This window comes from Carcharodon carcharias, chromosome 11 (genome assembly GCF_017639515.1).
Source record: "Carcharodon carcharias isolate sCarCar2 chromosome 11, sCarCar2.pri, whole genome shotgun sequence".
Taxonomy (NCBI): Eukaryota; Metazoa; Chordata; class Chondrichthyes; order Lamniformes; family Lamnidae; genus Carcharodon; species Carcharodon carcharias.
In genome coordinates this window covers 15,017,344-15,039,581 of record NC_054477.1, presented here as the reverse complement: position 1 = coordinate 15,039,581, position 22,238 = coordinate 15,017,344, and the positions used below count along the sequence as shown (strand labels likewise).

The 22,238-nt window shown below is 45.1% G+C and overlaps 1 protein-coding gene across 1 annotated transcript in view; it reads right to left on the bottom strand.

The window, feature by feature from the left end:
* Positions 1–2,041: 2,041 nt before the first annotated feature.
* LOC121284060 (neuroligin-4, X-linked) overlaps positions 2,042–22,238 on the bottom strand; it is a 146,929-nt gene continuing 126,732 nt past the window's right edge. Inside the window, exons 3-4 of the mRNA XM_041199063.1 lie at positions 3,965–4,754; positions 2,042–2,992 (exon numbers count right to left, since the gene is read on the bottom strand). Of these exons, the coding sequence (XP_041054997.1) occupies positions 2,140–2,992; positions 3,965–4,754 (1,643 nt within the window). The 3' untranslated portion in view covers positions 2,042–2,139. The remainder of the gene's footprint in view (positions 2,993–3,964; positions 4,755–22,238) is intronic.

Sequence of the window (22,238 nt, the reverse complement as noted above, 5' to 3'; positions counted from 1 at the left end):
ATCCTTAGGCAGGGCTGCCTATATGTGGCTCAGTCCCAGGCCAACACGGTTGATATTGACTGCCCTCAGAAATGGCGTAAAAAGGCACTCAATTGCCCATGAAGAAAAGGTCTGCCACCGTTACTTTCTCAGGGCAACTATGGACGGGTAACATAGGTCGAACTTGCCAGCGATGCCCGTATCCCGAGAATGAATTTTTTTTAAAATTCCAATTTAAAACAGAGGGAGGGGGGAGGTCGCACAAGCGCATCCAAACTTTCAGGATGTTGAAGGCAGCGAAAACATTCGAGCTGGGATGGCGTGGGGGGGTCATTCTGGGTTGCGAGCGATTTAATCACACATAACAAAAGTACGATAAATTAGAAAATAGTGTGATCATTTTATTTAAAAAAGCTGCTGAAAATTTTATATATATATATATATGTCCAGCCAAAAGGTCATCGTCTATTATCACTTAAGGCAAACAAAAGTGGAACGAAAACATATACATCGATATACTACATTTAAAGACCCTTCGTGCTTTAAAATGTATAGGACATAATGAGGGAAAGAATGCACACGTTTAACAAGATTCAAATGAAAGTCTATTACTTGTATTCTAGGTCTGTGTCCTTATGAGGCGTGTTCCTTCCAATGGCGAATCCAGTTCTTAATCTGTGTATTAATCCCAAAAGTGGATATCATCCCTTAACCTTTGTACCCCGGCTTGTGGCGCAAAGACATTTTACACGGACCTTTCCAGGATTGCTACACACTCACAAAGCCGACTAAGCCGTTTGTCCCTCGTTTTGCCTCCCCTCAGACACATCGCCTGGACCTGCTATCCAAGTTTGAGTCAGTAATCAGGCTGTCGCTTCCCCCAATCCTCTCCCCGAAGGCAAATAACAAAAAGCATTGTACTGAAGAAGTGACATAAAATGGCTGATGAGAGAAAACTAGTTTTGTCTGCTTTTAATATTAACATTATTGTTTACTTGTAAACCCTCCCCATCCCACCCAACCGTCGGCTAGTCCTCACGAATCCCACTTCGCCTCATGACAACTTTCTGAAAACGTACCAAAAGAAAATATAGATTCACAGTCGCTCGCTACGATACTTAAACATGCACCTAACATAATCTAAAACAGAGATAAGCTAAGTTACATAGAAGAAATGTTTCGGGCAGTAAGCATAAGCGAGCACCAATATCTTCTACAGAGGTTGATGTTACGAATTCCCAAGACTCTAAAGTACTCCAAGAACCATATTATCCATGTAAAGTAATTGGCGTAGAACGGAGATGGTTTATCTTATGTATATACAGAAAGAACATGATATAAAGCACAAGCTGTCTAAAAGCTGATCCTTTTAAACTTAAAAAGAACAATAAAAGCTTTTTTTTTAACCCACAGCTATGTACAAATGTTTACAAAGTTTCATAAATACAGTTCAGAAGGACAAGTCGGTCTTACTTCATACAGACGTGGGATCCGCACGACTGAAATGTCCTTTCATTGATGAAATGCCATATTCATCGAGTGGAGTACATCACACATTTCAAAGCGAGAGAAAAAAAAACCTTTGTTCAGTCATCAATCCTGGTAATAAGAGTGCAACACAACATGGCACATTGAAGATACTGTACAATCACTTACTTTGAAACTAGAGCTATCCTTTGTTGAATACACTGTCCTGTAGTTTATATTTCCCACTGTCTCTGCCAGATGATCATAAAGAGTCCATTCCCTGCACTGTTGGACTGAGCTGTCAGTTATTGAGAGATCCATCTGATACAGTGGAATAGTTAATTAATTTTCAAATGTTCATCACTTATAAAAGACTTACGCTGTCTGTACCGATTGTAGAATGCACCGTTTCTTTTTTTTGTCTTTCCCTCGTTTATTTTCATTTCCCAGTATTGAAACAATTCAATTGTGAAGTGAATATATGAACACCCATGCCGCCAACACCCGCACCACCCCCCGACCCCCCCACCAACCCCCACCCCAAAAAATAGTTACTCGATATTTGTCTTCTACTTATAGGATCCGAATGGTTTTCTGACAAGTTCTGCTTCAACTCTTGTTAAAATCATTTCAAAAAATGAACTTTCTACCCAGCTAAGGAGCCACAAATGGGGGAACCCGCTCCGAAGGGAGCTATACTCTAGTCGTCGAATGTGCATGGGGCAAATTTGTACTGTTTTGGCCTCCGGTGAAAGTGTTGAAGGTGTGCAAAGGCTGCATTCCAGCCAACGTGTTTGGGATCATGGTGATGGTATTGGGCGTCATGAGTGGGATATCGTCCGGAGACCTCCTCAGGGTGAGCGCGTAGTCGGGCGGGCAGGTGAGCCTCAGGGTGTCGTGGGTCTGCATCGACTCGCACTCATGCTCGTGTTCCATCTGCTTCATCTGCAGCGACATGATCTCCTCGTTCTGCAGGTGGGCCAGGTCGTTGGCGGTGCCGCGCTGCGGGCTCTGCCGCCGGTGCGTCTCGTGGCGCCGCTTGTCCTTCTTGTAGTACAGGGCGGCGAAGGCCAGGATGTTCAGGAAGAGCAAGGAGGCCCCCACCGCGATGGTGACGCTCAGCTCGGTGGAGTAGTCCCGCTTGTCCTCGATCAAGACCGTTGTCTCCTCGGGGCTCGACTTGCGGGTTTCTTTCGCCTGCTTGGGGTTGTGGGAGGGAGTCAAAGGCGGGCGTTTGGTAGTCGAGGACCATAACTTGCCTGGGGCCCGTCGGGTCACGTAGGGGAATGGAGTGGAGTCCGTTTGCGGGACTTTTGTGGTCGTTGAAACGTACTGGAAGATCTCGTTCAGGTTATGCAAGTGGGGGACAAGCTCCAACCAGAAGGCTACTTTGGTAGCTCGGTAGTGTTCTCGCACCCTTGGCTTCAGGCCAATGTGAAGGTATAGCTGATCCTTCGGGTTGTACTTTGACCAGGCGACCTCCTCAAACCGATTGGGTTTTGTGTGGATGAACTTGGTGTCTTGTGGAACCGGCTGATTCGGGTCACTGAAACGAAAGTGGAGGGAAATCAGAGAAGAGTTTTAACAGCACAAAAATTCCAAATGGTCTCCGCGCACAGGTCTGTGGCAGGATCATTTTGTCGGGGGTGGGTGGGGGGGGGTAGATTTCAGCTGGGTTTCAGTGGCTGGGGGTTGAGGTGCATGGCGAATGTCAGAATGCCAATCCCTCCCCTACTGCTCCTTCTTAGTAGCATGAATTTGAGGCCCAGCCTGTTCAAACTCCTGGACCTCAATTACAATCTCCCTTATCGAGACATGCACATAAACAAGATAAGGCGGGGGGCGGGGGGTGTGGGCAGCTGCTTTGAGCCTGGAGGCCACGATGGAAACCAATGGAATGAAAACTGAGTCAAGTTCTATTAAGCGGAGGTGATTCCATCCCAGCACATTAACACCCAGGCCTTGGAGGTCAAAATTTACCCCACCATCTTTCAGACACCCGGACTCCCGAGGTTTGTGCAAATATTCGCAGGAAATACACAGCCCAATTTTGTATAACAAGCTCCCTCAGACAGCGGTGAGATAATGATCAGATAATCGATTTTAGTGAGGTTGGCTGAGCTATAAATATTGGCCACGGCACCAGTGAGAGCTCCTCTATCCTTCTTCAAACACTCCTCCAAATCTTTTACACATTCAACAAACGGACACGGCCTAGATTTCATGTCTCACCTGAAAGGCAGCACCTCCTCCAACTGTGCAGCATTCCTTCAGTGGTGCACTGGGATCGTCAGCCTGGGTCTTGTGCTCAAGTTTCTGGAGTGAAACTTGAGCCCATGACCTCCCGATTGAGAGGCACGAGTGCTACCAACTGAGCCACACCATATTCCCATAATCATACAATCCTTGTGCAGTGGTTTTAGAGCTACAAGCTCTGCATTATTTGAAGTAAAAATATAGCGTTTTTAATCTGAAAACAAAATAAAAGTCTTGAAGCTTCCTGGTAGAGTCTGCTTACCCTGTTTTGGCAAAATTGGTCCAATAGGTCATGACCACAGCGCTGAGCATAACATCGTTCTTTGAGAAGTTGCAGGGAAAGAGCTCAGTGGGCCCAATCATGGGGACACCAAAGACATAGGGGACCTCATCGCCATGAGCAGCATCAGACCAGCCTGGCTTCATATCACTCTGGCAGTGGTGGTAGAAGGCGTAGAAATACGTAGGCGAGCCGTACTGAGCGTGCAGGTCTGCTGTGGCCACTGCCGGAGCCACCCACTGGTGGTCGGTGAACAGCGCCACCAGGGTTTTGCGTCGCGTCTCGGGGTTCTCCTTGTCCGCCCAGTCGGTGTACATAAACTTGATGGTCTCCCGCAGGGTGTCCTTCCCTTCCGGGTAGCCGTAGAGATTGTCAACAAAGTTGGAGACCGCAAAGTCGAAGTCGCTGGCCGAGATGCCGTCCTCGTTGTCCACCATGTTCTCCACGAATTTCAGCCCCTCCCCCTGGTTGACGCCCAGCATGATGTCGTAGTTGAGGAACTCGCCCTGCTCCATCAGGATCTGGGGGTCGTCGGGAATGACGTCGCCATCGATCACCGGCCCAAAGGCGATGTGGTAACGGGCGGGCATGATGTCCTGCTCGATCAGCTCCTTGTAGGTCTTCATCCGCAGGCACTCCACCAGGTCAATGGTGTCCAGCATGCTGCAGCCAACCTTCTCGGCCAACAGCCGGGTATACTTGGCAGGCTGGTAGTTGACAGCCCAGCTGGATAAGGCTGTTCCACTCTGGATGATTGCCTTCTGGAACAGACCTGTTGGGTCAATAAGAGATAAAGGGAAACAAGTTAATCAGAACGTGAAACCGAGGAGCAGGAGAATATGCAGATAGTTGAAGCAGGACTAGCAGAAGGGTCGGGTGGAGCTAAGTGCATAAAAAAAAGGAGCAGGAGTAGACAACATGGCCCATCAAGCCTGCTCCTACCATTCAATATGATGATCTTGGGCTTCAACTCAATTTACACCCTCCTTTCCCATACCCCTTAATTTCCTGAGAGACCAAAAATCTGTCTATCTAGCCTTAAATGTATTCAGTGATGGAGCATCCACAACCCTCTACTTCAGTGAAGTAGTTTCTCCTCATCTCAGTCCTCAATGATCAGCCCCTTATCCTGGTACTGTACCCCCATATTTTAGATTCGTGGACCAGTGGAAACAATCTCTCAGCATCTCTCCTTTCCAGCCCCTTCAGGACCTAGTAGGTTTCAATGAGATTGCCTCTCATTCTTCTAAACTCCTGAGAGTATAAGCCCAATTCACTGAACAACAAGGACCAGTTAGGCCGAATGGCCTGTTTCTACACTGCAAAATTCCATGTAGTTCTATTACGGTGTCCACGATTTAAAATGACCCCATTCAAAACAGGCAATTTTCAAACCATTTGCATTAATGCCAATTTCATAGCTGTGGGATGCAGCCTCTTGAAAGGGCTCCACTTATTCTGGCTGAAACCCTTACGAATAAAGCACTTGTTTCACTTTACGTTGATGCTGCCTGATCTACTATACATTTCCAGCATTTTCAGTCTTTGTTGCTGCCTCATTAGTTCACGAGTTAATAACTCCTTGTCAATCTTCAATGTGTACTTAATCCCCTTTAAGTGGCGTGGCCTTTACAGTTCACTCCAAACACTGACTGCAGTCTTGCAAATGACTAAGTGCTTACAGAACAGAAATGGGCCATTCGGCCCAACTGACTCATGTCGGTATTCATGCTCCCACATGAGCCTCCTCTCACACTCCATCTTTCTCCATCAGCTGTCTTTTTATTTCTTTTTCCCCCTTGTGTTTTTCTAGCTTCCCCTTGAAGGTATCTATGGTATTCACCTCACCTACTCCCTCTGGTACTAAGTTTCACTGTCTAACCATTCATGAAGTTCCTCCTGAGTTCCCGATTGGACCTATTATTGTTGTAGTAGTGATCTGCCTAAGGGTAGGCCCTCTTCTCATTTCTCCATGCCTCACGGCCTCACGCTTACCCCTTCAGTTGCTCTTAGGAGCCTCCCGTTTTGAGTTTCAGTGAACAATATGATGAGGGAAATGACCACATGAGGTGGTTTCCCATTGCCTTCCCCATGTGTACTTAAAGGAAACACAAATCCTCATCCCGAAGGACCCTCTGCTGTAAATAGCCGTAGTCCCTCAATCTCCTCCGACATCACCATGGTTCTGGCATTGACCATGGCTCATAACCCTGAACATGAGAGGCATACCTGGGTCTGGGGCAATTCGCAAAAGGGCAGCGGCCACCAACTCCCTGAGGTCTCAAATGACCCTGCTACCCCTGGTGACTATCTGATAATTATGGTTGTTAGTTTTAGACTTGTCTGCAAGTGAAAACATCTTCTCTAAAACTATATTAATAAACCCAAATGTAATTTAATGAATGGTGGTCTGCACCATACTGGCTAATCACAGCACACTAATAGCGTTCACACATTGTATAAGTCTTTGCACATCGCAGGTAAATTACAATCACACAATCAGAGCCAGTGTAAGCCACAGTTATTGTATTATTGTGAAGGTTTCTTGTTTGCAGTTTTTAGTTGACTTTCCCCTATTCATTGCCAGCCTACACAATGATCATTAACAGGCTATTCGCCAGCGTGCTGGATTAGACTGATTCCTGAGAAGAGAGGATAGTTCTGAGAGGAGATATTGGGCAGAGCTTTTAGCTTTACGGACGGGTGCGTGCCCAACCCGACCGAGCATGAAATGACTCATGATGATGTCAGCCGCGCGGGCGTGCACTGGAGCTGGCAGCGCGCCCGTCGATAATTAAAAGGCCTATTAAGGCCATTAAGTTGTCACTTGTCGTTAATTTTTCATTGCCCGTTCAACCCAACAGTCGGCGGGGCAGGCGAAAAGGACAAGTGGCCTTAGCTTTTATTTTTGGACGCCTCATCCACGGGTGGGATGAGGTTTCCAGAAGCAAATACAAACGATGTAAAAACTTTATTTTTTAATTAAAAACATGTCCCTGCTGATGTGGCTCTGTCATATGAGTGGGGGACATGTTTCATTGCATTTTTCTGTGGTTTATTAATTTTTTTCTATATCTTTCTTCATCTCCCTAAGGCAGCTCTGAGGGTAAAATTCTGCCTATTGAGTAGAATGGACCAACATTCCTTTGAGTTTAGTAGAAGGAGAGGTGATCTCGTTGAAGGGCAAAAGATTCTGAGGGGCCTTGACAGGGTAGACGCTGACAGGCAGACTCCCCTGACTGGGGAGTCCAGAATTAGAGGGCAGTGTGTCAGCATAAGGGAATTGGCCATCTCAGACTGATACGAGGAGAAATGTCTTCACTCAGAGGGTTGTGAACCTTTGGAGTTCTCCAGCCTAGAGAGCCTTTGATGCTCTGTCATTGAGGAATTCAAGCCTAGATTTTTGGGTGCTAGGGGAATCAAGGGATATGGGAATCGGACAAGAAAGTGGAGGTGAAGGGCCAGGGGAGGGTGGCATGACCAATATCACCTCCGACGCTTGTAAAATCGCATTGGGGGGAGGATTTACAGGCTGACAGCAAGCATGGCACCTGATTTTCAATGGCCTGTTTCCCAACCCAAGTGGTGAGAACATGAATCTTGCTGCCACGTGGAACAATTTGAGGTGAACATCATAGATGTGCTTAAGGGGAAGTTGCGTAAGCGCATGAGTTAATAAAGGGATAGAAGGATCCTGCTAATAGGGTTAGATGAACGGTGGGATTTTCCGTGCCCACCCACCATTGCGATCTTCCGGTCTCGCCGCAAGACAATGGGCTTCTGGCTGGAGCGCCCGCCTCACCCACAGCCGGTCCCACCTGCAACGGAGCCGGAAAATCCCGGCCGAAGCAGTGTGAGCAATGGCTTATGTCAAGCATAAACACTGGCATAGTCCAGTTCGACCCAATGACCTGATTCTGTGCTGAACCTTCTATGTAAGCATATTAAAAAAAAGCTCTTCTCGTTTTCCCATCTTGCAAAGTTTGTCTAACTTTTTCTAAATGGACAGTGCTTGTTTCGCAATGCATGTCTCTTCTGGAGAGCATAAATCAACCACGTTATCAGCTCGACTGATTTATCTTAAACCGGTTGTTAGTGTAGCTGTTAGCACACTCTGGAGTGTTCAACAAGTGCTGTCCAATCGTAGAATCACATCTAACAGTAGATTTACATAGGCAGGGACTCATTCTCTGCAAATAAAATAATATGTTCAAGACTTGCACCTTTTTTGAATTACCCGGGAGCTTGGGGAAACTATGGTTCTCTGTGCAACTCCTGAATTACACAGATTTTTAAACTTTACCTACTGTCGTTTGGTATTATAGAACTTGAATATTGCTGAAAAGAGAGGCATGTTGCCAAAGCTTTTTGTCTTGCACTCATCAGGACAAATGCAAGAACGGCAAATTTCAAACGATCACTAGTTTATACTACAAGAAAAAAGATTGTTGATTGGTCGGTAAGTCAATTCTGATTGGCTGAGGCACATCCATTGAGAAAGCAACAGAGAACTATAATTTCCCCATGCCCCAGGGTAATTGTGTGGCGACCAGAACTGCACACAGGTAATTACAGGCCTGTGAGCCTGATGTCAGTAGGTAGGTAAATTATTGGAAGGTGTTCTGAGAGATCAGATATACAATTATTTGGACAGCCAAGGGCTGATTAAGGATAGTCAGCATGGCTTTGTGTGTGGTAGGTCGTGTTTAACGAACCTTGTAGAGTTTTTCGAGGAGGTTATTAAGAAAGTAGATGAAGGAAAGGCTGTGGATGTTGTCTACATGGACTTTAGTAAGGCCTTTGACAAGGTCCCACATGGGAGGTTAGTTCAGAAGGTTCAGACACTTGGTATCCATGGAGAGGTTGTAAACTGGACTCAAAATTGGTTGTGTGGGAGAAGACAGAGAGTGGTAGTGGATGATTGCTTCTCAGACTGGAGACCTGTGCCTAGTGGTGTGCTTCAGGGATCTGTGTTGGGACCATTGTTGGTTATTGTCTATCAATGATCTGGATGACAATGTGGTAAATTGGATCAGCAAGTTTGCTGATGATATTAAGATTGGAGGCATTGTCGACAGCGAGGAAGGCTTTCAAAGCTTGCAGAGGGATCTGGACCAACTGGAAAAATGGGCCAGAAAATGGCGGATGGAATTTAATGCAGAAAAGTGTGAGGTGTTGCATTTTGGAAGGACAAACCAAGGTAGGACATACACAGTAAATGGTAGGGCACTGAGGAGTGCGCAGGAACAAAGGGATCTGGGAGTTCAGATACATAATTCCCTGCAAGTGGCGTCACAGGTAGACAGGGTTGTAAAGAAAGCTTTTGGCATACTGGCCTTCATAAATCAAAGTATTGAGTATAGGAGTTGGGATGTTTTGGTAAGGTTGTACAAGACATTGGTGAGGCCAACTTCGGAGTATTGTTTGCAGTTCTGGTCGCCTAACTACAGGAAGGATATCAGTAAGATTGAAAGAGTGCAGAGAATATTTATTAGGATGTTGCCGGGTCTTCAGGAGTTGAGTTACAGGGAAAGATTAAACAGGTTAGGACTTTATTCCTCGGAGCGGAGAAGAATGAGGGGAGATTTGATAGAAGTTTACAAAATTATGAGGGATATAGACAGAGTAAATGCGAGTAGGCTCTTTCCAATTAGATTAGGAGAAATAAACATGAGAGGACATAGCTTTAAGGTGAAAGGAGAAAGGTTTAGGGGGAACATTAGGGGGAACTTCTTCACTCAGAGAGTGGTGAGAATGTGGAACGAGCTACCATCTGATGTGGTAAATGCGGGCTCACTCTTATGTTTTAAGAATAAATTGGATAGATACATGGATGGGAGAGGTCTGGAGGGTTATGGACTAGGTGCAGGTCAATGGGACTAGCGGAATAATATTTTGGCATAGACTAGAAGGGCCGAATGGCCTGTTTTCTGTGCTATAGTGTTCTATGGTTCTATGGTACTCTTACCTTCTTGACCAGACTCCCATGGAAGGCCTTGTCAAAAGCCTTAGTGAAGTCCATGTAGACTATATCAAAAGCACAACCCTAATCTATACATCTAGTCGCCTCCTCGAAAAATTCATTCAAATTTGTTAGACATGGGTCAGCATTTTCTGTTCAGCATGCGGGGTCGGGCTCCGCTCCCACTCGCGCCCACTCCCGGCCGGCCGGCTCGACAGGGAGGAAATATCCCCATGATCTCCCCCTGACAAAGCCATGCTGACCATCCTTGATTAATCCCTACCTCTCCAAGCGGAGATTAATTCTGTCTCTCAGAATGTTTTCCAAAAGTTTCCCCTACCACTGATGTTAGACTCACTGGCCTAAAGTTCCCTGGTTTGTCTCTACCAGCCTTCTTGAATAAGCTGTTCTCCAGTCCTCTGGCACCTCTCCTATGACCAGAGAGGATTTGAAAATTAATGTCAGGGCCCCTGCAAACTCCTCCCTTGCCTCACACAGAAACCTGGGATACATCTCACCTGGACCTGGGTATTTATCCACTTTTAAGGCTGTTAAAACTGCTAATACCTCCTCCCTCTCAATGCAAATTTGTTCAAATATATCACAGTCCCCCTCCCTGATTTTTATACCTACACCATCCTTCTCTATAGTGAAAGTACTCATTTAAAACCTCAACTACGTCTTCTGGCTCCTCACACAGATTGCCACTTTAGTCCTAATGGGTCCTTCTCTTTCTCTGGTTATCCTCTTGCCCCAAATATACTTATAAAACGCCTTTGGATTTTCCTTTATTTTACCTGCCAGTGTTGTTTCATGCCCCCTCTTCGCTCTTGTAATTTATTTTTTAAGTAACCCCCTGAAGTTTTCTATATTCTTCTAGGGCTTCTGCTGTTTTGGGCCCTCAGTATCAACCATATCCTTTTTTCCTTATCCAATCCTGTATATTCCTCAACATCCAGGGTTCTCTAGGATTGTTGGTCCTACCCTCCACCTTTACAGGAACATGTTGGCTCTGCACTCTCACTATTTCCTTTCTGAATGACTCCCACTGCTGTGATGTAGATCTTCCTACAAGTAGCTGCTCCCAGTCCACTTTGGCCAGATCCTGCCTTATCATATTGAAATTGGCCTTCCCCCAGTTCAGAACCTTTATTTCCAGTCTATCTTTGCCCTTTTCCATAACTACTTACTGAGTTATGGTCACTATCACTGAAATGCTTCCCACTAACACTTCTAAACTTGCCCGGCTTCGTTCCCTAAAATTAGAACCAGCACCGCCCCTTTTCTTGTTGGACTTTCTACGTGTTGGCTTAAAAAGCTCTCCTGGACACATTTTAAGAATTCTGCCCCCTCTAAATCTTTCACACTTTGTCTATCCCAGTTAATATTGTGAAACTTGAAATCCCCTACTATTATTATCCTATGATTTTTGCGCTTCTTTGAGATTTGCCTACATATCTGCCCTTCTATCACCCCTGAATGTTTGGGGGTCTATGTTGCACTCCCAGCAATGTGATTGCCCCCTTTTTACTTTTAAGTTCTACCCACATGGCCTCATTTGAGGCACCTTCTAAGATATCATCCCCTTGATCAATATTGCAACACCACCTCCTCTTTTACAACTGCACCCCCCCCGCCCATCTCACCTGAAGATTCTATACCCCGGAATATTGAGCTGTCAGTCCTGCCCCTCCTTCAACCATGTCTCCATGATCGCAATGTTATCGTATCCCCATGTGTTAATCAACACCCTCAACTCATCTGCCTCATTCACAAGACTCCTGGCATTAAAATAAATGCTATCCAGCCTTGCCATGCTCGCTTGTGCTTTAACTTGACTATAAATATGCTCTGCCTTCCAGATTGACTTGGTTTTGCTTCTATACTTGGCTGTGCATCACTTCCTACTATACATCCACTCTGTATCCCATCCCCCTGCCAAATGTAATGCCCCAGTTCTAAAATATCTCAAATTTAAATGTTGCTTTCCTGTTACTAAATCCTCTTATGTTGTCATGTTTTTCTCCTTTATCTCAGGAGATCTCCTCCTCCCAGCAGTGCCACTCAAAATCTTGCCAGATGTTAAGACACAAGTCTGGTTCCTGTTACATATAACACGATGCATTGAATCTCCAACATCTGCAAATGGACCGGAATAACTTCAAAATGCCTCAGAATGTAATATTAGTCTAGGCTTCAAAAGGTGAATATAAACTGATGTCAGTTTACTTCAGCAGAAAAGAGTTGAGGATTTTCTCCAGTGAAGTGTCTATCAGTTGTCAGTTCAGGTTAAGCTTGAACTGTGGCAATACATGGCTTCATATTTTACAGATTAAACAGCAAATCACTTAAGATCAATTTACTCACACATATCAAATTGGAATGGTGAAAAGTGACATCCTGATAGCACAACTACTGTTGGAAGAAATGATTGCCATTTTACAGGAGATGCTGACCTAACATGACTGCTGTTCACTAACCATCACAACACTTACCATTATAGAGTCGAGAATGAACCCACCGTTACAGAGCGATAGAATAAACCCAGCATTATGGAGCCATAGGGCTGAATTTTGCCGTCAGCGAGCAGGAGGCGGGGCCTACTCCCTGACGCCTAAAATGACGCGGGATGATGTCAGGCAGAACCCCCGACGTTATCCCCCTCCCCCATTTAAATTTTCAGGAAGGTGGGGGCGCAGCAAAATCAGCAGTGGGCCCGCCGACCTGTCAATGGCCAATTGAGGCCATTGACAGGATCATTGAAACAATTAAAGGACCTGCCCGTCCAACCTTAAGGTTGGTGGACAGGCCAGGAGCCTCAGCGGGGAATGGAAAAATCATGAAACCTCATCCACCGGCGGGACGCGGTTTCATGCAGGGTTTTAAAAAGTTTAATAAACTTGTTATGTAAATTATGAACCTGTCCCATCTCATGTGACATTGTCACATGAGGGGGGACATGTTAAGGATTTTCTTTTCTATTTTTAACATTCTTAAAACTGTCAGCGATCTCCCTGAGGCAGCACTTAGCCTCAGGGAGATGTGTGCTCTTTCGTGCACATGTGTGAAGGAGCGCACTCTCACTTTTGGGGAATCCCCCCCTGCCCGCACAGGGAGCTCATAGCGCTTCCCCCGGGTGTCACGCTGGGTGGGCCTTAATTGGCCCGCCCTCGTAAAATTGTGGCGGGGCCCGTTTCTCCAGCGGAGATCAGCTCTCCGCCTGCCGGAAATTGGATCAGGCCCGCCCACCAGGTAGAAAATTCTGCCCAAAGAATAAACCTAACATTATGAAGCCATAGAATTGAGCCACCATCAGAGTCACAGAATAAAGCCACCATTTAAGGCCCTAAAAAAACTCACAGTTACTGTCCACAGAATGAAACCTGCGATACAGAGCCACAGAATGAACCCACTATTGCAGGGCTTTAGAATGAACTGACCAATACAGGGCCTTGGAGAGAAGCTGTTATTCGAGATCATTGAATGAACTTAACATTGCAGGGCCTCACTATGGACCAACTATTAACTAGCCATAGCACGAAAGGATTTGGTGAGCTGGATCTTCTTTGAAATAGTGGCACAAGATCTTCTACATCCATCCAAGATGGAAGATGCAGCCTTGGTTTAGCGGCTGATCAATGGCCCACCTCATTCCCAGGAACCAGGTCTAATAATGCCTCCTTTCTCATTGGACTGGAAACACACTGCTGTAGAAAATTCCCTTGAACACACTCTCAGAAATCTTGCCCGCTCTGCATGAATAGTTTTTCCTCATGTCGCCACTGCTTCTTTTGCCAATGACCTTAAATCTGTGCCCTCTGCTTCTCGCTCCTTCCACTAATGGGAACAGTTTCTCCCTAATTATTCTGCCCCGACCCCTCATGATTTTGAACACCTAATTCAAATCTCCTCTCAACTTCTCCAAGCGAGTGGTTAGGATCTGGAATACACTGAGTGGGGTGAAAACAGGTTCAATCAAGGCATTCTGGGGGTGGGGGGGAATTTGATTGTTATTTGAAAAGAAAGAATGTGCAGAGTTTCTGGGAGAAGGTGGGGTAATGGCACTAAGTGAGTTGCACCTTCAGAGAATCAGCACAAAATAACAGGCTATATTGCCTCCTCCTGTGCTGTGACCAATCCATGAGTCTTTTCATCCATTGAACTCTCTTATTTAATGTATCCTTTCTTGCTAGATTTTAAAGGGATAGTTCAGAATAAACAGAATAGATACATTCCAGGAACAAATCCACTAAGCCTTCTCTGAACTGCCTCCATCACATTATTGTGAAAGTATTCATTTTGTACATACGAACATATGAATTAGGAGCAGGAGTAGGCCAATCAGCCCCTCTAGCCTGGTCTGTCATTCAGTAAGATCATGGCTGATCTGATTGCAACATCAACTTGCCTACCCCCCGATAATCTTTCACACCCTTGTTTATCAAGAATCTATCAACCTCTGCCTTAAAAATATTCAAAACCCTGCTTCCAACACCTTTTGAGGAAGAGTGTTCCAAAGGCTCACCATCCTCTCAGAAAAAAAAAATTCCTCATCTCTGTCTTAAATGGGTGGCCTCTTATTTTAAACTGTGACCCTTAGTTCCAGATTCTCCCACAAGAGGAAGCATCCTTCTACATCTATCCTGTCGAGATCCCTTAGGATCTTATATGTTTCTATCAAGTCACCTCTTACTCTTCTAAACTCCAGTGGATACAAGACTGGCCTGTCCAACCTTTCCTCATAAGACAACCCACCCATTCCAGGTATTAATCCAGTAAACCTTCTCTGAACTGCTTCCAACGCATTTACATCCTTCCTTAAATGAGGAGACCCATACTGTACCAAGTACTCCAGATGCCCTCCTTATTAATCTTTTAGTCTTTCTCCACTGTTTTTTATATTCTGTACAATATTCTGACCTGCCACCCATCCTTGCAGAATTAAATGCTTTATATTTGAGCTTGATACTAATTTTAAATTTTTTAGTTAACCATGGATGGTGGGTCCTCCCCTTGGAATGTTTCTTTCTTGTTGGAAAAAATCTATTCTGTGTATTCTGGAATATTCCTCTGAATGTCTACAATTGCAACTCTACTGACCTACCCCTTAACCTAATTTGCCAGTTCACTTTAGCTAGCTTTGCTTCCATGCCCTCATAATTGCAATTACTTAAATTTAAAATACTAATCTTGGACCCACTCTTCTCTCCCTCAAACTGAATGTAAAATTCAATCATATTATGATCACTGCTACCTAGGGGTGCCTTTACTATGAGGTCATTAATTAATCCTATCTTGCACAATACCAGGTCTAGCCTGCTCTCTAGTTGACTTCAGAACGTGCTGTTCTAAGAAACTATCCTGAAAACATTCTATGCGCTCTACGTTCAGGCTACCTTTGCCCATCTGACTTTTCCAGTCAATATGTAATTAAAATACCCCATGATTATTGCCATACCTTTTTGACAAGTTCCATGATTTCTTCCTTTATACTCGGCCTACTAAGTGGGTACTGTTAGGGGGCCAGCACACCACTCCCACAAGTGATTTCTTGTCTTTAATATTTCTCATCTCTACTCAAACTGCTTCTACATCCTGGTTTCTTGAGCTTAGATCATCCCTCTCTACTGTGCTAATACCATCATTAAGTAACAGGGCCACCCCTCTACCTTTTCCTAGTTTCCTGTCCTTCCTAAATGTCATGTATATACCATTCAATATTCAGGTCTCTATAGTGACTATCAGATCACACTGTTAGAATTCTATTTGAGCTATCAGTTCAGCCATGATCTAACTGAATGGCGGAGCAGGTTTGACGGGCCGAATGGCCTACTCCTGTTCCTATGTCCTTACATTCCTAGTTGTGCGGCTCGCTAGAACACAGGTCCCAGCCTGGTTCAGGTGGAGACCATCCCAGCAGCACAGGTCCCACTTTCTGCAGTACTGGCGATAGTGCCTCACAAACTGGAAGCCACTTCTACCACACCAGTCTTTGAGCCACAAAATCATTTCTCTAATCTTATTTGCCCTATGCCAATCTTCATGTGGCTCAGGTAATAAACTCTGGATTATTACCTTTGATATTGTGCTTCTTAATTTGGTGCCTAGCTCCTCATACTGACTACGCAGAACCTCTTTCCTTGTCCTGCCTATGTCATTGGTCCCTACATGGACCATGATGACTGGATCTTCCCCCTCCTACTGCAAGTTCCTCTCTAGGCCTGAGCAGATGTCCTGAACCCTTGCACCAGGCAGGCAACACAGCTGTCTGGACTCTCGCTCTTTGCTGCAGGGAACAGTGTCAATCCCCTTCACTATACTATCCCCTGCTATCACTTAATTCCTTTCTGCTCCCTGCACTTGAATGACTTCTTGTAGCAAGGTACCATGGCTCATCCACCCTGCGACCTCCACTCTCATCCAAACAAGCTGAAAGAACTTAAAACCCGTTGGACAATTGCAAAGTTTGGGGCTCCTGCACTCCTTCCCCCTGGGTCCCCTTACCTACCTACCCCACTTGCAGTCACACCATCCTGTCCCTGACCACTGACAAAGCCTGAATACCCTATCTTAAGGGGTGTGACCGCCTCTTGGCACAAAGTGTCGAGGTAACTTTCCCCCTCCATGATGCATCGCAGTGTCTGCAGCTCAGCCTCCAGCTGACTCTGAGCCAAAGCTCCTCGAGCCACAAACACTTATTGCAGATGTGTTTGCCCTGGATCACAATGGCACTCAAGAGTTCCCACATGCTGTGACCATGACACACTGCCTGTCCTGTGATTCTTAATTAATTAACTACGTAATTATTTTATTCAATTAATTATTTTTCTTTATTACACATTTTATTAACCTTACCACAAATTTGTATACCATTTTGTACTTTTCTATTTGAAGATTTTCTATTGTTCTTCTGTCAACCTGCTTCCTAACTAGTTTGCATAGAACCTCCTTTAGCTCACTGAACATAACTAATTCTCCGTCATTTATATCATATTATATTATATTGTGATTGCTATTTCTCAATTGTTCCCCAACTGAAACAGTTTTATTTCTATTTCCAGACTGAAGTTAAGTCATGCATTCTTCAATGCAAACTCAAGATAGAATAACACAGCTTTCTGCTATACTCTTTACAGCATTCCAACCTCAGCGAGTTCAACAACTTGAGATCATAACCACTGCTCCGATTTGCTGATACCTAAGAATCAGAAAAGTCCTGCCAATAAAATATTGATGGCTATTGATGTGGATAGATGTGACATGAATAAGCACGTACCAAGGTTTTCTGAAATTCAGCAGAGGTTTACCATATAATCCAATGCCAGGGTCTGACAAGAATAATGGTGTGTCAGGATAGGCATTTTTCCTGAGTTTGACAGATACAAGAAGGTATACGTTTCTATGTTCAAGAGTGTCCTTCCTGAAAATACTCCGCTTGTAAATTGCTTTTCCTGCTGAAGTTAAATAATAAAATGATTGTAATCATTGTCGGACATTATTATAGCTCAAGTCAACAACGCAAAATTTATTGTTTTAATGACACCGTTTTCTCAGTGAGCAGGTGCTGGCAATGGTTCTGCTGTAACTGTTTGCACCTCCTTTGGATCCATCTTTTGTTGCGTTACTTGTTACCATCTGCTTTTGCCTTGCACTATTATCCCTTTAGTCATTCAATCACTCCTGATCTCAACCCTAATACAGACCTTCCCTTTGGCTCTTCCTCCCCGTCCCTATTTTTCCCTCTCACCGCATTTGCTTAAGAGCTGTTAAATCTCTAAGCTCTTCCAATTCTGATGACAGTCCATTGACCTGAAATGATAACTCTCCACACATGCAGCCTGACCTGCTGATTGTTTTCTGTGTTTGCTTCCAAGACATCTTTCCTTGTTGGATTAAAGCTTGCTGCTCTATGAGTCAACCCTGGATGCATCCTAAAAAGCCTTCCTTGCATTAACTGTACGTATTGCATGTACTGCCTTGACTGCAGTCTCTGAGTCCAAGAATTGGCTTTCCAGTGAGCGGGAGCTTCAATTATCAATATCTAAATGAGGTCAGGGTCTTGTTATCGCAATTCCTGGAGCTAAGGATGAAATGCAAAACAATTTTGTATTATTTTGTTATAGGCTGAATTTTGGTAGGGTGGTTATCACCCCGATGGCAGGCCGAAAAACTAGGGAGGGGTGGGGGGCAACCCCACCTCAGCCGTTTCTGGGACCTCCGCCCGGATTCTGCGACCATCAGGCAGCTGATAAGCTGCTGTCGGAGCTCCCACCCTTTAAGGGACAAGATTCCCCCTGAGTCAGAGGGTCGGCAGCTCCTCTGTCCCAGCAGCGCCACCAGAAGCAATGGCTATTGCTGGGACTGCACCCAGCACAGAGCATCACCATGGAGGCCACCCCTCAGGCCAAAGGAAGTGGAATTGGGGTTGCAGGGGCCAGTCAGGCATTCCTCACAGAGGTGGGCGGAGGTAGTTAGTGAGGGCGGGGTGATGTTTCTGCGAGGGTGGCCTTTGGCGCTTGGAGGGGCCTCCGTGGCTAACAGGTTGCCCGATCAGGAGGGGCCCTTCCCAATCCGAGCCCACAGGGAGGCCCACAGGTTTTGCTAGGGCAGTTTCCCCAAGCAGCACCAGCCAGGAAGCTGGGGACAGGAAGAAGCTGTGGGGAAAACAATGGCATCGTGTCAATGTCACTGGGCTAATAATCCAAAGGCCAAGGCTATTCCCCTGCACACATGGATTTACATCCCACCATGGCGGCTGGGTGGAATTTAGATTCAATTAATAATCCTGGAGGCCAGCAATCACTCGTTTTTGCAATTTTTATATTTGTGTATTTTATTTCTACCTTGCTCTCGATTTCAAGGGAACCTGTATTAAGCCCATATTGAATTTTTGAAAGTTACTTTGTAGACCTTGATTTAAAACTAAGTGTGATTGTACTTTCATTAAGTCAAGCAATTAATCAATTATGTAATCAATAGTAATCAGTAGTGAGAGTATTAACTGTGGATTTGTTTCTTCCTCTCTTTCACCTTGCTTTTATACTGGTCAGATCATATTCGCAGCTGTTATTTCATCTAAACTACTGTTTTCCTCTCTTCTGGCTAGATAAAAATTGTTTTCTATTGTTTAACAGGAGTCAGTCCTTAGCATTTGATGAGCCTTGGGCTACAAGCCAGGATAATGTATAACATTGCACCTGACCAAGGTGTGGAATCAGGAGATGGAGTTTGATTGATGGACAGTGTAACCTGATTGATGGAAGTTGGGAGACACCATCAAAGAGATGTGCAAACAGCTTGAATATTACGAAGCCTGAAAGCCTTGCAGTGCCTTTGAGAAGAATTTGATAAGGGCTAATAGCTGCCAGGCTCTTTGAGAAAGTCTGGATGGAGGCCACAGAAGGCTGGAATGGAGCCAGAAATTGGACTTACAGGGACCCAGCATCCGATGCTCGAGGCTGCAGCCGGAGTGGATTAGTCAACCACTGAAACCTACAGAGGAAGGGACGTCAACGGAGTGACTGACCAGAGACTCCAGCCCCATGCAAGGCTATTCGGAGATGTGGTGATATATGAACCAAGGGGAACATTACCATTTTAAAGAACTGTCTTGAACAGACTAACTTGGGGTTGTCTAATCATTTTGGGGAGCTGTTGTGAACAGACCAACTTGGGTTTTTTTTTACCATTTTGGGGAGCTGTTTTTACCAATTCGGACTGACCATTTGTGCCGTAATAAAGATGTCTTTCTTCCTTTCTTTTAGTATATGTCTATGATGTACCTACAGTGTTTTTTTCTTCCTTCTTTTCTTCTTAATCTTTTTTGCCTTTTTTAATCATTCATAATTGTTTAAAAAAGTTGTTGTTTTCACACTTTATTTGGTATTCAGTCACACATCCCTGTTATGTCTAGAGTACGGCTCTGAGCTAAGCGAGACTCTGCAAGGGACTCTCATGCCCCTGCAAATTTGGAATTGAAAGCTTGTCTCAGTGAAGATGACCATGAAACTACCGTCAATTGTTGTAAAAACCCATCTGGTTCACTAATGTCCTTTAGGGAAGGAAATCTGCCATCCTTACCTGGTTTAGCTTGCATGGGACTCCAGATCCATAGTAATGTGGTTGTCTCTTAACTGCCCTCTGAAATGGCCTCGCAAGCTACTCAGCTCAAGGGCAATTAGGGATGGGCAACAAACGCTGGACTTGCCTACATCCCATGAAAGAATAAAGAAAATAAAAGGGCCTTTAATTGGCTACTTAGCAGCCTTAATCAGGGGCTTCTGAGCAGGGGTGCCATCCTCCACCTTTCCCACTGCTGATATAATTCCATGGCGCCAGGAAGGTGATGGACACTTCACCTTCAGTATTCCTTCCCGACTGTCCGGGCCCCCTGCCTCCCAACCAGCCCCTGAGGCTCCACTTAAATTCTGAAGACAGCCGTGCCCGTTTTTATCCAATACGCTGTGGTAATTTGATGTGTAATATACCTTTAAGAAGAATGTTATAATGGAAGATCACATGATCTTAGTATCCAATAGAGGAGTAGCGCCGGCTACTTCAGTAGTCAGTAATCTATAGTTAGAGTCAGTAGTGTAGAGACAGCGTTTGAGCTGAAAGCACACAAGTGTAGCTGCTGAATACCTTTGTAAATAAACAGAATGTGTTCCACCTAAGAACTGTCTGCTGACCTACTCTGTCTACTGTGCCAATTCGGCTATTCCAAAATAAGCATGCAACCCGGATCCATTAGTCCCAGTAAACTAGTGACCAGGATCCAACATACGCTTATCCCCAAAATAAGTCTGCTGCTAAGTTTCCAGAATTAATTCATCATTTCCACATTCCGAAGTGAACCAACTATCACCAGGCTTTAGAATATATCAACCATTACAGAGTCCCATTAAGGAATCCTAGAGTGAATTCACCATTACAAAAACCTAGCACAAATCTATCATCACTGGGTCATAGAATAAATTGACCATAGAATCATTGAATGATATATAGCACAGAAGGCTATTCACACCATCATTCCTATGCTAGCCCTTTAAAAGTGCAACATGATTAATCCTACTCCACTGTCCTTTTCCCATAGCTCTGTGAGTTTTTCCCTTTCCGATTATTTATCTAATTCCCTTTTGAAAGCCATCATTGAACCTGCTTCCATCCAGTCAGGCAATTCCAGATCAAAACAATTCTCCACGTGGGAATAAACGTTCTCATATCTCTTCTGTTTCTTTTGCCAATTAAATCTGATATTAAAACCGCGCACAACATCCCAGGTCCTCTACTTTACACAGCAATGAAACCAGCCAGCCATGAGTTGGCTGATCTGGTGCACTAATGATCAAACTGGTCAGCTGGACAATGTGTTGTTTCACAATTCCAACATACTAGTGAAGGATTGACAGGTGACTATGCTTACAAAGATTGCTGTACGTGAGTGAAATGAAAACTGAGAAGCTGGTAAGTGTTCATGGAAGTTTGTCCAATTAGCACTGCACATGGCAGCAACACTGTGAAAGCAGAACACTCACATCCATAAGACACCTTCCGTGACCTCAGGACATCCCAAAGCACTTTGCAGCCAATACAGAACCCTGGAATAAGTCTACCATTACAGGGTCCTAAAAATGAGCGGACCATTCATGCTTTATATTGTATGCTTTATAAACCAACCATCACCAGAGACCACGGCCTGGGCTTTACCGGCCCTCTAAGGATGGGCCAGTAAATAACAAAGGAAGGCGGGTTGGAATGTCCATCATCATGGCATTTTGCCAGCAGCGGGGAAGGTGGAAGATGGCCCACCCACTCAGAGGCCAACTGATCCATGCCAGTGGCAAATTAAGGGCCTCTCCCCGCAACTGCTGGCATTTGCCCAGTGAAATGTGGGCATTCTGCCACATGGGGAGACCACCTGGTGGCCTCCCCGCGGTCTGGAAGGGGAGGGCTACTAATCGGGCACTCTGTGGCCCATGGAGGTATGCCATGGGAACCACACCACACCCTCCAACGCCACTATCGCTGCTGCCCCCCCTCACCTGGGCCTGCCGACTTACCGGGTGCAAATACAGACTCTTTTGACATGTGTTTCAATAAGCTGGGGTTATGTTTTTCTTCGTAACCTATAACTCATGCCTCACAACCCTGTCCCCGCCCCTCACCCAACGGCAGCAGTTTTCCCCACCACCCACCCGCGCCCCCCCCAACCTGGAGCAGCTTTCTCCCCCACCAATTGCGCCCCCCAACCCAGAACAGCTTTCTGCCCCATTAACACCCCCCCAAGCAATTTTC